The 15,591-nt window shown below is 41.0% G+C and overlaps 1 protein-coding gene across 8 annotated transcripts in view; it reads left to right on the forward strand.

Moving 5' to 3' along the window:
• The window catches only part of MAP2K5 (mitogen-activated protein kinase kinase 5), a 162,298-nt gene that overhangs the window by 34,836 nt on the left and 111,871 nt on the right, over nucleotides 1-15,591 (forward strand). For all 8 annotated transcript variants that reach the window (XM_084817527.1, XM_084817524.1, XM_084817525.1 and 5 more), the window contains 2 exons: nucleotides 1,794-1,842; nucleotides 7,278-7,342. In XM_084817527.1, coding sequence (XP_084673653.1) covers nucleotides 1,794-1,842; nucleotides 7,278-7,342 — 114 coding nt within the window. The remainder of the gene's footprint in view (nucleotides 1-1,793; nucleotides 1,843-7,277; nucleotides 7,343-15,591) is intronic.

Below are 15,591 nucleotides of genomic sequence, written 5' to 3' on the forward strand. Positions count from 1 at the left end.
TCTGGCCCTACCCACGGCTAGGTTCAGCCATACCCACTGTCAACATGTGCTCCCCCCCACAACAGATTACCTGCAAGGAAATGCAGCCCTCCACAGAAAAAAGGTTGCCCTCCTCTCCTTTAGTATAAAGGTGATTACAAAGCTGTGACAATGATTGAAGTCTTGGGAGGTCACAGGAAGAAACACTGGAGATGAATTCAAGTAAGTTGTCAAGGACTGAGGCTAGGAACCTGCTGAATATGGGGGGTGAAGACAAAGAGACACAGAAGGAGATAGAAGAAAAGGTGTGAGATACAAGGATAGTTTTTCTATTACCAGTTACATTTAAGAAGTGCAAGGAAATGTCTTTGTCAGCATAGCAAAAGCTATGTTGTTTTAGGGAATCAAGAAGGGTTTTCATACAATTACAATTGCCATCCAAGTATTGGAAGATGATGTGTTTTGTCTAGCTAGCCCAGGAGAAATCATTCTGTGTTGTGTTTGTCCAGAGCTTAAATTGATTAACTTGGGGTTGAAAATAAAACTACTGGTTATCAGGAAGAGAAGGATCCTTAGCAAAGTATTAGGAGTGTAACGTCTATTATTAAACATTTGATGCTTAATAGTCAAACTTTGCAAAGCTGTCCCTCCATTCCCAGTTCTGTGGTTGTTTGTTTTCTGTCTCCACATACTTTGAGCCGGTTCTGAAAGTGCCCTATGAACAATGCATTGAGTAGAAGCTGACATCTAATGGGGCAGTTAATTGGCTTTCATTTTCCAAAACCCATCTGCATTAGGAATGACTGTTTTGAAGTCATTGACAGTCTTCCTCTGTTTCATGTTCACAAAACAGTTGGTTGCAAGAGATGACAAGATCAGCATACATTTCATTTGGCAAAGTACACTTTCTTTAAAGTAGTCCAGCAGACAAGAGGCTTATTAAAGAACAAAGGCACCACATACATGTGTTTTATTTTCAGTCATGATCGATGATCAAGACACTTGTGCCTGTCAAAAATATATCTTTTCCTTTTAATTTTTTTATGTTTCAGGAGTGACTTGCTTCTCCATTCTGTTTCTCTGTGGTAGTTTTGTGTGGGTAGCTTGATGGGTATTTAACTTTGGGGGGCACAATCCAGCAGGAAGTTTTCTTGCACAAGCCCTACGAAGATGAATGGGGCCTGTGAAAAAGCAACTCTTTGTTCATGCACAGCCAACTTTCTACTGAATTGTGCCTGTAGCCCACCCATCCTAAAGCTTCAACTGGATATCAGTAATTTAGGAATATCCTATTAAAACTGTATTTAAAGCATTAGTGCTTAAACTGATTTGGCATGTTTATCCTCTCAGTAGCCATGAATGGTACATTGCAACAATTCCCATTTTACAGATACAGAACTGAGACAGAGATGATCCAGAGACTCCTTGGATAGAATCTTAAATTAGGGCCTCCCAACTAGTAACTTCCTGTCTGCTGAATCACTCTGGCTTTCTCATTGCTCTTCTCTCCACCACCATCTCCATTTTCTCTTTGTGACCCCATCTTTCTCCAAGGAAGTTCACATTTGTAGGGGGGAGGATCTGAATCTTGAGAGGAGAATAAATGAAATGAGATAAATCTGTGGAGGCATCCTTTGCATAATTCTAGTTGCTAATTTAGGTGCTGGGTTCACACCACTGTGATCATAGGCAGGTGCAATAATAAGCAAGGGCGTATTCTTTTAGTTGGGTACGAGGTTAGGTTCCATGCAATAAGGTGCAGTTGTGCAGTCACTAAATATAATTTCCCCTTTTTTGTCTTCCCAATTCTGCAGTTTGAAGAAGTCTTCTGCAGAACTGAAGAAGATACTAGCTAATGGCCAGGTAGGTGCATTGGATTGGGGCTGGGTATAGGCAAGATGAGCTTCCGCATGAATACAGAAATGCCTCGTGTTCTAGGATAGCCTCAGAGATGCTTACTGCTCGCTTATTAGTAATGTGTTCTTTTAATAAAGTAGAGGAGAGGCTGTGAAAGAGCTTGTCTTGTGGAGGAGCCTCTTTCTTGATTGATTTGGATTGGCACACCAATTTGCTTCTCCTTTCTCAAAACGCACTAATCAGATTTAGCTCCAAATAGATTGAAATGCTATTCGCACTCGTTGTTCTGCTGCCTCAATTTAGGGAAGAAAACATAATCAATTTTGAATAGCAAAATAGGATTTCTGGCTTGTTAGATCTTTGCATGTAGGCTTAAATGCACATGCTGCGAAGTAAAGAATAATGAAGGTGGTAGTAGAAGGTATGTGTTGTCATTTTCTTCGGAGCCCCATGTTATCGGTTTGCTCTGTAAAAGAGGAAAATCGTAGATGGCTTACTTGACTTACTTCCTCTGGCATCTGCAATTGAATGCAATAGCCTCACAATTGATGGGCAAATGGACACCTCAGGGCACGTCCTTTCTGGCCAGTTTTGATTCAAACAGGCAGGGAAGGCCCAAAGTAGCATAATGACTTTAAATATACACCACTAAATGAAAGTACCTGCAAGGCAGCAGGATTCTTCAATAGCAACATAAATAAGTTTTAATGTTTGTCATGGTGAAAGCCCTTTGATAGCCTTGGAGGCAGGCACCTGTCCACTGCGATCAAGCTTGCCTATTAGACACTATTGACTGAGACATCTGTGTCACTGCAAATAAAAGACTCTTATTGATTTTCTTAACTGCTGTTCACTTCCCTTCCATGTTTCGAAGGCTGAAATCTTAATTATCTCAGATGCGTATTCAGTGCCTTCACACAGTGACCTCTCCAAGCCTCATTGGCATTTCATGAATCAAGTAGTTGTAGTTGAGCGTGTCAAGAAGATAAAAGCTGGTCTTCACGCTTGTCCTTCAGCGGATCACCTGTAACATTGTGCTCTTAATAGATGGGAATGGTCCCACTAGTGTCACTTGCACTTCAGCTTTGCTTATTTGTGATCAGAATTGTTTAAATAAAACTTAGGAATATGGATTCCCGTTCTTCTTTTTGAAGCATAGATTATTACTCTTTCTTTAAAGTTAGGTATGGAGTTTCTTTTAAGCTTTATAGAATCATAGGGTTGGAAGGGGCCTACAAGACCATTGAATCCAACCCCCTGCTCAATGCAGGAAGCCTGATTCCCAGGCGGTCTCCCATCCAAGTACTAACAAGGGCTGACCCTGCTTAGCTTCTGAGATCAGATGAGATCAAGCACATCCAGCCCTCTGTTATAAAAATAAAATACATGCCTATTGTTTTTAACCCATCCCCAGTATTTTATTTAATCTTTCACAAATGTTTTCCTGTAATAAACATTTAGGAATTATGGGGCAGAGGAGATGAAAAAGGTGAAATTAGGAAAACAAAATTTAAAATCCTTGCCTGAGAACACACGTGTTTTAATGAAATTAAGAGGATTTTTAATGCCTGATAGGGAAAGAAGATGATCTTTGTAGGTTACTTTGGGAAGCGCATCACACATGTAGAGTTCTCAGGAATACATTGGGGGATGGTAGAGTGTGGAGGCTTGCTTTTAATGTTCAAACTCTGCTGTGCATTAGCCATGCTCCTTTGGTGTTGCTGAATGCTCTGCTTTAAAAATAATTGAACAAATGGCTGTTTGATTGGATGAATAACTTTCCCTTAATTTACTTTGGGTATGTTGATCAGCTGTTCTTTAAGGAGTTCCAGCGTGCATTTGAAGTTCTTCCAATCACATGTTTTCACCAATCACTTCAGCAGAGCAGTGAGCTCTTTGTGGGCAGAAGGATGTGGGTGTAGATATCCCCACCCCCACCCCAATTGAGGCACATGAGAAAGCCTTGTTGCACAAGGGAACATACACAGAGCTCTCTGTGGGGGTCGGGGCAGGGCAGGGGGCGTCATGGGTATAATCCATGCCAAGTCTATCCTGCTAAGTTCTCTTGATGTCAGTGAGAGCTGAACATACTTAACAGGGGTGTGGGTGTGGTTAGGCCCTAAACTGTTAGGTTTCCTAAGAGATCATGGTGGTCTTCTTACTATTATGGGCTGTGTTTAATACAAAGGTATAACATATGTAAGGCAGTGGTTTCTTTGGTTGCAACTTTTAGGGTTTACAAAAATAATTTAGGTGGTTTCAGCCACACACTAGTACAAGGGATATTTTTTATTTTGTGCTGTTTTGCACCTTCTGCTTGAAAGCATTAATAAAGACATTTTTCCCTGATAGCCTCCACTTAGGTTTAATAAGGAATTCATATTAATCATTAAAAAAAGGGGACACGATTCTTCAACATAATCAAATATTGACAGGTTAGAAATAGCTTTCTGCCTAGGTTCATTGATATAGGTTATGTGATATAAATATTTATTTCTTTTCTGTCACTCAGAGAAAATGCTGCCAATTGATTCCGCATTGATGTTGTGTCAACAGTTCATAAGAAACATTTGACTGGCTTGTGTTTTCCGATTAGTCTCTGCTCTATAAAGTGGGATTTACTAAATCTCTTCAATTGTCTGCTCATAGAGTGAGACTGCTTTCTGAAGCCATTAGGGCTTCGATTGGTAGAGAGGAGGTATAGCTTATAGGGCCAGACTTCTGCTAGAGCTTTATGTATCAAATAAGGATTAATTGAGCATTTTTGCTTGTAATGATTTATAAGAGATGTATGCTGATTCGCTCCAAGACAGTAGATATAAACAGAGTGTTTTGTTTGTTGATCCGTAATTGGATACTCTCTCACTTGCCATTAATTCTGTTAATATCAGCAGCCAATCAAGTTTGCTTCACAAAAGTTAATATTCCAGCACTTGCTATGAAGTTGTAGTTGTGATTTGATCGAGGCCTCCTGTTTCCCAAATACAAGAGACAAATTGCTAAGTACCTTTGACATATATCTCTGAGTTGAGAAATTGGGTAAAGTAGAGCTTCAGCACCATTCTTGAGGTATTTGAGACTCCAGACTTATTGTGAACGCCAAAGCAAAGATGGGCTGCGTTAGGTCTCCTATCTCATCAAGGGATATGTTGGACTGATTTGGAGAATCTTTGAATTGGGGACTCCTTGGCAGAAAAAATCCTGTGATTAAACAGATTCATTCAATTGACAACCCCAGTTTGATCAGTCAGCAAGGATATATGCACATGCAGTTTTACAGAGCCACCTGGAGAGGATGGCAGGGAATAATCTGGGACATTCTAGACTAGCAGTTTGGATGCAACTGCCTTTGTTTTCTGGAGGAGATTTTCAGGGGATTTTCTACATTCTTTAGGGGCGGCAGAGTTGTACACATGTGTGCAGCTCCATTTCAGTGGAGAATTTCCTGGTGGATTATGCTCCATGTTAGTTGGTGTGGAGGTGGGGCAAGGGAATGCCATTTGGAATATTTTGCCTAGGCACAAAATGTCTCAGTCCAGCCCTCGCCCCACTTTGAGAATTGTAGCTGTACATGTTTTCTGGTGCATAGGTACTTCTGTTTCTTCCATCATCAGTTCCATGCATAAGAAAGTTTAGAAGGATACACAATGAAGAATATATGCTCTAGTCTAAGGAGTGGTTGAGGAAAACAATAAAGTCATTTTAAAATAGGTGATCTAGGTGGGGACCATTCACTCCACACCACTTGACCAAAGGCAAGTTAAATGAACGGGGTGAGAAAACATTCTTGCAGAATCCCCAATACAATTGTGCTTGTGAAACCTTTACTGGTCCTTCCTGAATCAAAGCTCACATAATTAAGCCTCAAAACTGCTGTTCCCAAAAGGATTTGCTTCTCATTGTGGATGTGAATGTATTTGCAGCGATGCAAATCTGAAGTGTTTCCCTTCTGATGGCTCTGAACAAAGGTAGATTAAAGTAAGTGACCTACATCAGAATTCATTGGGGGAACTTTTCCAATACAAGCCTCATTGAAGTGATTGGCAATTGCTCATGTGGTTTTCATGACTTGTTCAAGAGACGTTGGTGTGAATTGTGCCCATGCCATGGTTCTAGCCGTGGGGCAAGAAGACATTCAGATGTCTTCTAAATTCCTAGTCTAGGTAGCATTTTCTCCTAAGGCTTTTGTAGGCCTACCTTTAGCTCAGGAAAGGCAGGATTTCTCAAAATGTTTGCTGCTTCTTGGCCTGTCTTTGTTAAAAGGGGGGAAATCATTCAGAAAAAATCCCATAACATAAGCCTTAATTTTGATTCATGGCTGTCCATTGTGTATTAATTAATTTCAATATATTAAGTTTACTGCAACAAACTAAACAGGCAATTTATATGAAGTCCACTTTTGTGCCTTTGGGCTTCTAATGATCACAGATTGCCCAAGCTTTAGACCTGAACATTTATAGAAGGAAAATATTTCCCTGGATAAATAATCATTGCGTTGTAGTATAACAGAGAGCATTTTAAGCATGGCTTTTGTGGTCTTCAAGTAGATTATTTTTTTAAATTTACCCTAGCATGTGATTTGTTACTAAAATCCGCTTTCTACAGCTGAAAGTGTGCTGAATTTTTTTTCCTAACAAAACTAGTGTGTCAGGATTTTATCTCTCATGACATCAATATGCTTTCATTTTGCCAAGTGCCAGTATCGGCCCTCCATCTGTCTTCTGAACACAATTCAAGGTGCTAGTTTTGACCTCAAACCCTAAGGTTTGACAGGTGTAACAGGGTTGATATCTTAACTGCTATAGCCATAGATGTGGTTAAGGCAGGAGGAGCGAATTTGCTGTGTGGTGACAGCACTTGAACCTGCTGACTCTCAGTCACTTAACTGCAAAAAGACTGGCTCACACTCTCTCTGCTTTGGAAACTGCTTCATTTGTGATCTCAGGTCAGCCTTCTTAAGCATACCAGCCTTGCAACAGCCTTTGCATCTTGCTCTTGGTGACTTCCCCAGCTCTAGAACAAGTGTGTGGGCTGCAGCAGTACATTCCTGGCCTCATTTAAAGTCAAAGTATTGGCCAAGGAGCTCGCTAGCCCCCTCCCAACCTAGGCCTTGGTTATACTCTGTACTCAAGACCCTTTTTCTCCTCTCCATATCTGTGATCTGCTCCTCTTGAGCTATGTTATCATTCCATTTTGACACCTTTTATCAAACTTTAATGAAATGACCCAGGCAAACAAATTGTCATTAAACTTTCCATCACTTTGTCCCTTGGTATTGTCTTTTATAAATTGGACAGCAAATGTTGTATTGATCTCCTCGTTCTTGCAGCTGAACTTGAAATGACCCAGACGGCTGGTTGTTTATGGCCTAGAGTTGCTTTTCCTTGACACTTCCATCCACGGCATGACATCTCTTTTGTTTTTCTTCCTTCCTTGTGGAGATGAATGAACAAGACATACGGTATCGAGACATCCTCGGTCATGGCAATGGAGGAACTGTCTACAAGTAAGTGCCCCCCCTTTTTTTTCTTGCTCCAACTTTTGGGAAAGAAAAGGCAGCAACATTTTTCCACTTCCCCATGAATGTGTCATAAGGTGACTGGCCTTTATTTCTCCTCTATGAAGTGCTGATTGTATTTAATGTTTCTAGGAGCTGCCTTCATAACTACCTTAGAACTTGAAAAACTACCCCTATTTTAATATATCTTGTATGTCGTCATTGTTTAAATCCCAGGTGGATGTGCAAAATAGCTACAGTAATCTGAAAATGCTGTTTCTGGAGTGATGCAACTATAGCTTCAGGTGGGGTAGCATGGGGTGGGGAGAGCAGAACAGCCCTGTGTGGTTCCATTGACCAGACAATATCCTCTTCTTGTTGCATATCTTGTTAGGCAGTAGGCTTAAGAGAAGCCTCCCACCCCAGGTTCTTTACAGAATGTAGAATCACACTTATGTAGTTCCTTGCTACTACATGCCGTGATGAGTACAGGTATAAACGGCTATGCAAAGGTTAGATGCATACATGGAGGATATAGGGCAATCTGCAGCTAGTAACCATATAAGGCATAATCATCCTGTGGAACTCAGGGCCACAGATTATTGTGATGGCCACTAACAGGGATCACGTGTATACATGGTGATGGGGCATGGCAATGCCTCTTTCAAAACTGGGCCTTTACTCTGTGGTTATTCATACAACCTGAAAGTAAGAGATGTGTTCACCACACCATACCCAGTTATACTTCTTCAGCTTTCACTGGCCTGGAAGGTTAATGCATTGTTTATGTTTACAACTCCCTTGATGCTCTTGTTTTGTCTTGCCTCTCCCCACTGTAAAATAAAAATAAGAATCTGCACATGCATCCCAGTGGGAACCGTATGCTATGGACTCACTCCCCCAGCCATTTTCCAGAAGAAGCCACCTACATAAACCCTTATTAATTTTAATGTATTAAGGATTACCATAGCAAAGCGGTGGTTGACTTGACAGGAAAGTCTTTATCTCCTGCATAGTGCAAAAGTTTAAGTCCCATAATATAAACGTTCACACTTAATATTCTGCAGTAGCATGTGAAAAATATTCTACTAGGAGTTAAAATAAAACTTCATAAGAAAAGCTCTGAGGGAATGATAACGTTTTCTTCAAGAAAGAACTGTTTTCCATATACAAAATACATGTTTTAGTTATATTAAAAGGCAGTATAAGTTTTGTTTATAAAGAGCATTTTAAAACCACAGTGTGTTTTTAAAATGATGTATTTCTGTTCAGTTCCGTTCACCACAGCCTCCCCCACCCTGGGGTCCTCCAGATGTGTTGGACTACAACTCCCATAATCCCCCAACCAGCATACATTTGGAGGGCACCAGGTTGGGGAAGGCTGACTTACATGCTGAACCATGGCGCCTTTCCACATCTTTGGCTGGTGGGATGGGGAAGTAATGTTACAGAGGGAGGTGGAGAACGTGATGCCTGGGGTGCTCTTTTCAATGGCATCCTTGTCACATGTAAGATGTACCTCTGCTCATAGCTAAGAACCACTTGGTCCATTTCATGTGTTCAGTGCTGACCATTACCTGTTAAAACTCATGGCATAACAAACTTTATCAGCTTTATTAGAACAGAATTTAGATGTGGAAATTTATTTTGGGATATTTTCTGGTATTGGGGTGGAGGACTTCCCTGAAGACATATCCTGTGTTGGATTGTATTGCCTTTGTGTTGTTGCAGAAGCCCAATTGAAATTACCACATTTGAAAAGCTTACAGGTGCCTTGATTCTGGTCTGGTTATAAGTAGAAGCGACACATACTTCAATGGAGGCAATTGATGATGGTTTTGACAAATAAAATGAATTACAAATGCTTCTGCTGATACGTTTTGTATTTTCTGGCTGACAGCTTTCCACACTCTGGGCTTGTTTCTGAAACGTGTGCACCTCATATTGATTTGTAACTGAAGAACAAAAGCATGCATGTTTGTGTGTGTGTCTTCCTAAAACCCTGCACGAAGTCATATCCATTATGGCAATGAAATATTACCCACATTCAGCAAACAAGAAGGCACGTTTCAGGTCGCTGAACAGAAGCATTCTGTTTCTGTTTCCAGGTGAACTAACTATTATTGAAATAGTTTATGGAGATTGAGATATTGATCACTTTCGTGCTAACCATGGCTTAAGGGAAGAGCAAAAGAAGGGGGGGCTGTTTGGAAGACACCATTTTATTGAAGTGTGTGTGTGTTCAGGGTTTTTACTGCCTCTGTGGGTTTATTGCTTGACGAGAAGGGTATCTTTGCTTCATTTTTATGACAATATAATTATACTTCAGAAATGCACTTGATTACTCTGTGCAGCAAAATTGTTCCAGTGCATTGCTTAGGCCAATACTGCTATACAAACAACTTTTCAGTCAATTGAGTTGGGTAAAAAAAAATCAATACTTCTATAGCAATATTTCTAGGGAGAACTTGCTGAATCCATTTTTTTGCCCTTCTGTTTGTTTGTTTAAATAAAAGGTGGTTTATAGCTCTTAGCTTCCTGTTAAGTTTATTTCTCCCATTTTCTTAAGTAAAGGATGGTAAGCATTATTTATTTATTTATTTATTTATTTATTATTGCATTTATATCCCGCCTTTTTTCCTCTTGCAAGGAACCCAAGGCGGCTTACATTATCCTCCTCCTCTCCATTTTATCCTCACAACAACCACCCTGTGAGGTAGGTTGGGCTGAGAGTGTGTGACTGGCCCAAAGTCACCCAGTGAGCTTCCATGGCCGAGTGGGGACTAGAACCTGGATCTCCCAGTTCCCGGCCCTAAACTCTTGCCACTACACCACACTGGCTCTTTAGATCTTGGCCCACAGAATTTAAGTGTTGCTGAGTTCAGGTGGCTTTGGACAAGCTGCTGAGGCAGCGAAGCAGCCACAAGTTGTATCTTTCTGCATATGGACAGTTTGTAGCGTGGTTTACCCATAACACTAATACTTGGTTTATTTAACCCATGGTTTGTTGCCCTACCCAGACTTTGGCCAACAAACAAACCATGGTTTATTTTCTCAATCCCTGGATTGTTTGTTTCCCTCCTCCTCTTCCTGCTCCCTACCTGCATCTCAAATTCCTTTGTGGTGCTGTAGTACTGGCATATAGAGTGACTGGTTTTTTGGACTGCTCTTGCCTGCTGCCTCTGTAGCCTGGCAAAGCAACCCATGAAGAATCCACGGTTCTAGGTTCACATGTAACAAAACCTATGGCTTAAACAGTGTAGAGTTCACCACCCAACAAGAAACCATGGGTTGTCTTTCTGGGTTGTTCATGGTTAACAGACCATAGTTGGTTAGCATGGCTGCATTCACACATCACAACAAGCCACAATTCAAGAACACATACCATGGGTTAGCGTTATGTGCGAACCAGGCCTGTATGAAAGCTTCTCAGGTGTTGCATCCAGGTGGGGAAGTTGCCTCTCAGCATCACCTGGCAAACTCCACACCTCAGAGCTGCTCTAGGCACCACACACATTTCCTGTCTCCCTGTCCCAGATATCTTATTTAGTAGAATTTGCCACAAGAATTTTGTCCATCACAGGCTACGTTTCCCTTCTCTTGCTGACAGTTGCCCGTGACACGCCCAAACCTGTGAAACTGAACTATATTTGATTTCAGTTGAGTTGCTTTTGGAATTCAGTTCAATGTAGCTATACTGTGGATTTATTACTTTACCTAATTTAAACAAGGTATTGTAATTTTTTTACCCCTCAAATATTTTCTAAAAGCAGGTATGATGGCGCATACAGGCTCTTGTGTATATATTGGAAAATATTTGTATACTGAAGCATCTAGGGTATTTACTTAAATTGCTTTTTTGAAAAATAATTCACTGGAAAGGCCAAACAGCACGAAAAGTGGGTTTGCTTCCTTCCACATTTTTTAACTCCATTGCTTCTTTACAGAGCTCGAAGACATCACGTTTTTTTGCAAAATTGCTTCCTCATTTCCAGTGAAATATGTTAACAATGTGATATATAATGCAGCATCCCCTTTCTAACATTTGTGGCTGAGCAGAAACAGCACTAAATTATTTAGAACAAAAACACCGTATTAAGTATCATATAAAATTGTGTCACTGGTAAATAACACATAATATTTCTCACGTGACTCACATTATCTAAGCTTTTGTAAGATAGCATTCTGGCTCTAGCAACGAGGGGCTGTGGCTGAGGGACAGAGCCCCCGCTTGGCAGGCAGAAGGTCCTAGGTTCTATCCCCAGCATCTCCAGGTAGGGCTGGGAAAATTATTGCCTGAGACCCTGAAGAGCAGCTCCCAGTTAGTGTTGACAGTACTGAGTTGGATGGACCAATGGTCTGACACAGTATAAGGCAGCTTCCTACATTCCTAAGAACTGATCTGCTGGATTGGACAAAGTGGGTCCATCTAGTCCCACCTTGTTTCCAACAGCAGCCAACAGATGTCTCCGGGAACCTCATCTGTTTCTCATGCCTCTGTGCTGCCTCTGAACATGGAGAATCCATATTCCTGAAGATATCCAGGAATATCTTCAGTACAAGCCTGTGCATAGAGGGAAAAATCCCCTTGGCTTGTGCCTGTTGGAAGTTCCTGAAAATGAGAAGGGATTATGTGTACAACTACCACAAAATGTGGAGAAGGCCACTAGGTTAGGTGACTTTTTAAAAGGGCTTCACAGATTGATGGAGGATAGGTCTATCAGTAGCTATAAGCTGTGATAGCTAAACAGAGCTCCCATATTCAGGAGCAGTATACCTGATGCGGGGGACAAACAACAGGGAAAGACCATCCTGCTTGTGAGTTTCTCAGGGGTGTCTGGATGGCTGTTGCTAGAAACAGAATGCTGAATGTAGATATTCCTTTGGGGTCAGATCCAGCAGGGCAGTTCTTATGTTGTTCTCTTCTTAACCTGGCTTAGCAAATCATGTGCGCAAATAGTCCTTCTAGTTTTTGTGTTTCAGACCCTGAACCCTCAGCCCATTTTTTCCACGTGGCATTTTTCTGTCCCTCTTGTCTGTTTTTACTGTCTCAGATTTGTCTGATTGCTTCAACTTTAGCTGGGCTACAACCCCACCAAATTCCTGTGGACAATTGTTACAGGTTAACCAAGACTGACCGGTGATTGTAGTTCACTTGTTTCCATTGACCCCAGCCGTTTGCTACCCGGCTCATAAAATCTGTTATGCACAAAAGTGCATAAAATGAAGATGAAGTGCCTCCTCCCAGCCTTGACAAAAACCGTTCCTTCTGCTGAACTGGCGCTGCAGTGAAAGTAAATAAATGAATGGACAGCAATCACAGCCTAGTTGATGAAACTGTTCAATTAAAGCACAGACATTTACATGGTGTAATTTCCCTAAATTGCCAATGAGCCCCTTTAGACACAACCAGTGTTCAAATTGATTTCAGCATTGATTTTGGCTGAAGCTGATAAATTTCTGCTTGTTAGTTAAAGTAATTTTGCAGAAGACTTTGTACTGCAGTATTGAAGTGTTCATTTAGCTGATGGTTAAAATAGGAGTTATTTACCGAGGGCTGCACTGTTGTTCTGAGATGGAGCAATTCCCCAATCATCTTTTACTTTTAATTTTTTAAGCTTCAGTATCCCAATCAATAGGTGACTGAAACTGATTAAAACTTATCCAACCAGCTGCCTATGGCAGCTTAATTAGAAACTGGTTGATTCTTAAATTAAACTTCTTCTTTTTTTTTTGCATTGTGTACTCATCCTCCTGAAGATTCAGCAAAAAGTTAAGTTGTTCTTGGTTAAAAATAGGCCAGGTATTTTGGTAAAGAACAAGAGAAGACTATTGCTTAGGACAATGTCACAAGATTTGATCTAGTACTCTTTACCACCCTGCATGGGAGCTCACGTTGCCAACTAAATGTGGATTATTGTAACCTTTCTCGAATTCCACTGAGTTTAGGTGAAGAACAGTTACATGATTGGCCTTTAGTAACCTGTAACCTAATTGGCTGTCTTCCCCATAAGAACAAGCAGAAATATAGTTGCTTCCATGTACAGCAAGCTCTTTTCTGGCTGTTGCTTTTCAGGTTCCCCAAAGAACTAGGGATAGTCCTACAAGCTTGTCAGTGTGCTTTAAAGGCATTATGATATAAGTGAATGTCACAAGTTGGCTGTTTTAATCAATTATGGTTCACTGAACTTGTGTGTGTGAATGTGTAATAGATACATATTCATATTTAAAAACACCTTGCAAGTAGAAAATTATCCCAGCCTTCTCCCCATTTTGCTCACTTTCTACTTATAGGAAGGTTTTAAAAAACAAAACATTGGACCATTAAAACATGTAATCCCTGACTTGCAGCCTGAAAGGGTACTGACCATTCTGTCACCTCAGGACTCGCCTGTGTAGCTAGTCTTGAGTTGTCGGAAGAGTTTACAATTTAGAGGCAAGCAATCTGTGGGCTAGAGGGTGCCTTCAAATTAATAACAAATCATTTTGTGGTCATCATTCAAGCATCTGCGGTGGGATTTTGGACAGAAGGAAGATTGGCATAGATTATTGCTTTGAATGAGCAGAGTCCCAATAAGGGCTGCTCTTTACTAGCGCTGCTCACTTCTGAATTTCCTCTTTTTAACAACCAGCAAGTCAGGCTAATGGGCTTGCCTATTACCGAAGGCAACAACTGTCAAAGTGCTAATTTCCTGGAAGCCATCTGAACCTCTTCCTTTTTAGATGGCTGTTTCAGTACATGAAAATATTGTCATTAAAACTCCCAAACTCTGGCCATTAGCATAGAGCAGAGTGCTAAATCTAGCACACACATAAAGGCCTCGAACGAAATCTGTATGTGATTTGCTGCATGTTGTCTGCAGCTGGTGACCATCATATCCTTGCACAATGTATAATGCTTAGAGAAACTGAACTTATGCATGAGGTTGTAATGAGTTGTTGTTTTTTCTCTTATTTCAGTACTGCTGTGGCAGTGCTCCATATTTGTTTGATTCAGGAGGTTTTGAGCACTGAGGGCTGTCATTGAATATATACGATGGAGCCAAGACAACAGCTGCCTTGTGGTTGTGTTGCATCCAAACAAAAGGGTGGAGATGATTGGAGGCATCTTTGCTTCCATCAGGCTTACCGAGTTGCAACTTCCTTCTTCTTGGGCAGCCTGTGGCATAATTGTTTACATACATTCCATATACTCCATAAAACTCTGTTTGAGCTTTAAATACCCATCAGTGCCATAACCAAAGAATCAAGGGGAGCAGTACAGCTTCAGTCAGGAGGGAGAAACACTGGTAGCTGAGAGCTACCACTCTCTTGTGCTTTGAACAAGCTGGTCACAAGAGGCAACCTTCACTTGGCTGTTTTCTCTGTAGAAGTTGTCAACATTTATGGGCTTGAGTGCAGGATTTACAGTGTAAACAATAGAAGTAAATAGCACTTGAGAGCTTTTTCTTCACCGTCTTGCCTGCTGGGACCATTGTTCTGGATCCTCCCCCCCACCCCCAAATAACTGATGATCTCACCAGTGAGTCTATGTATAACCCCTTCCATCAGGAACTTCGAAGGGAAATCTGGAAGGTTCTGCTCAAGTGGGGTGTTATGTGTGTGCCTCCAATCACACAGTCTGTCCTTCTGTGCCTAAAATAGCTATCTTAGCAGGTCTGGGCACATTGCCTTCTCAGAACGCCCTGCAGGGAAGCATTTGAATTTTCCAAGCTGTAGAAGCTAACAGTTTTGCAAAATGGACTTGGCCCACATTGGTACCTTCAGGGTTTCAAATGTCTGGGGATATGATTAATAGTCAAGGTTAATAAAATATTTGACACAATTGTGCCAGTCCTGCTCTAAAGCTGTTCTTTGTAAATGGATATAGAAGGCTCAGAGTAATGAACACTAATAGGTAACATTAAGCAAAAGAGTTCTATATTTTTGTTTTCCTGGTGGGGAGGTGTCAAAAGGGCAGCAACTGGCACTTGTCCTTCCTGTAGTTATTTTATATTAGGAAAATGGGGTAGGAAAGTCAGATGTAATCTTACAGCAGATTAAAATGACCACTTCAACCATTAAATGCTGTCTGGAAGGATAAAAACTTCCCACATTTACCATTTTTCAACCTTTCTGATTGGGTAAGCAAAATGTGACCAATACGGATTCAGAGACATGGTGAGTGGAAGGGCATGTTCTCCTGATTTAAAAATAATGCTGTTTTGTTTGAGAGGATCGTTTAGACTGGACATTCTTTTAAAGGGCTTCTAGCGCCC

The sequence above is a fragment of the Heloderma suspectum genome, chromosome 11, assembly GCF_057233095.1.
Source record: "Heloderma suspectum isolate Gila_16-S chromosome 11, 16-S_ref, whole genome shotgun sequence".
NCBI classification, from domain to species: Eukaryota; Metazoa; Chordata; class Lepidosauria; order Squamata; family Helodermatidae; genus Heloderma; species Heloderma suspectum.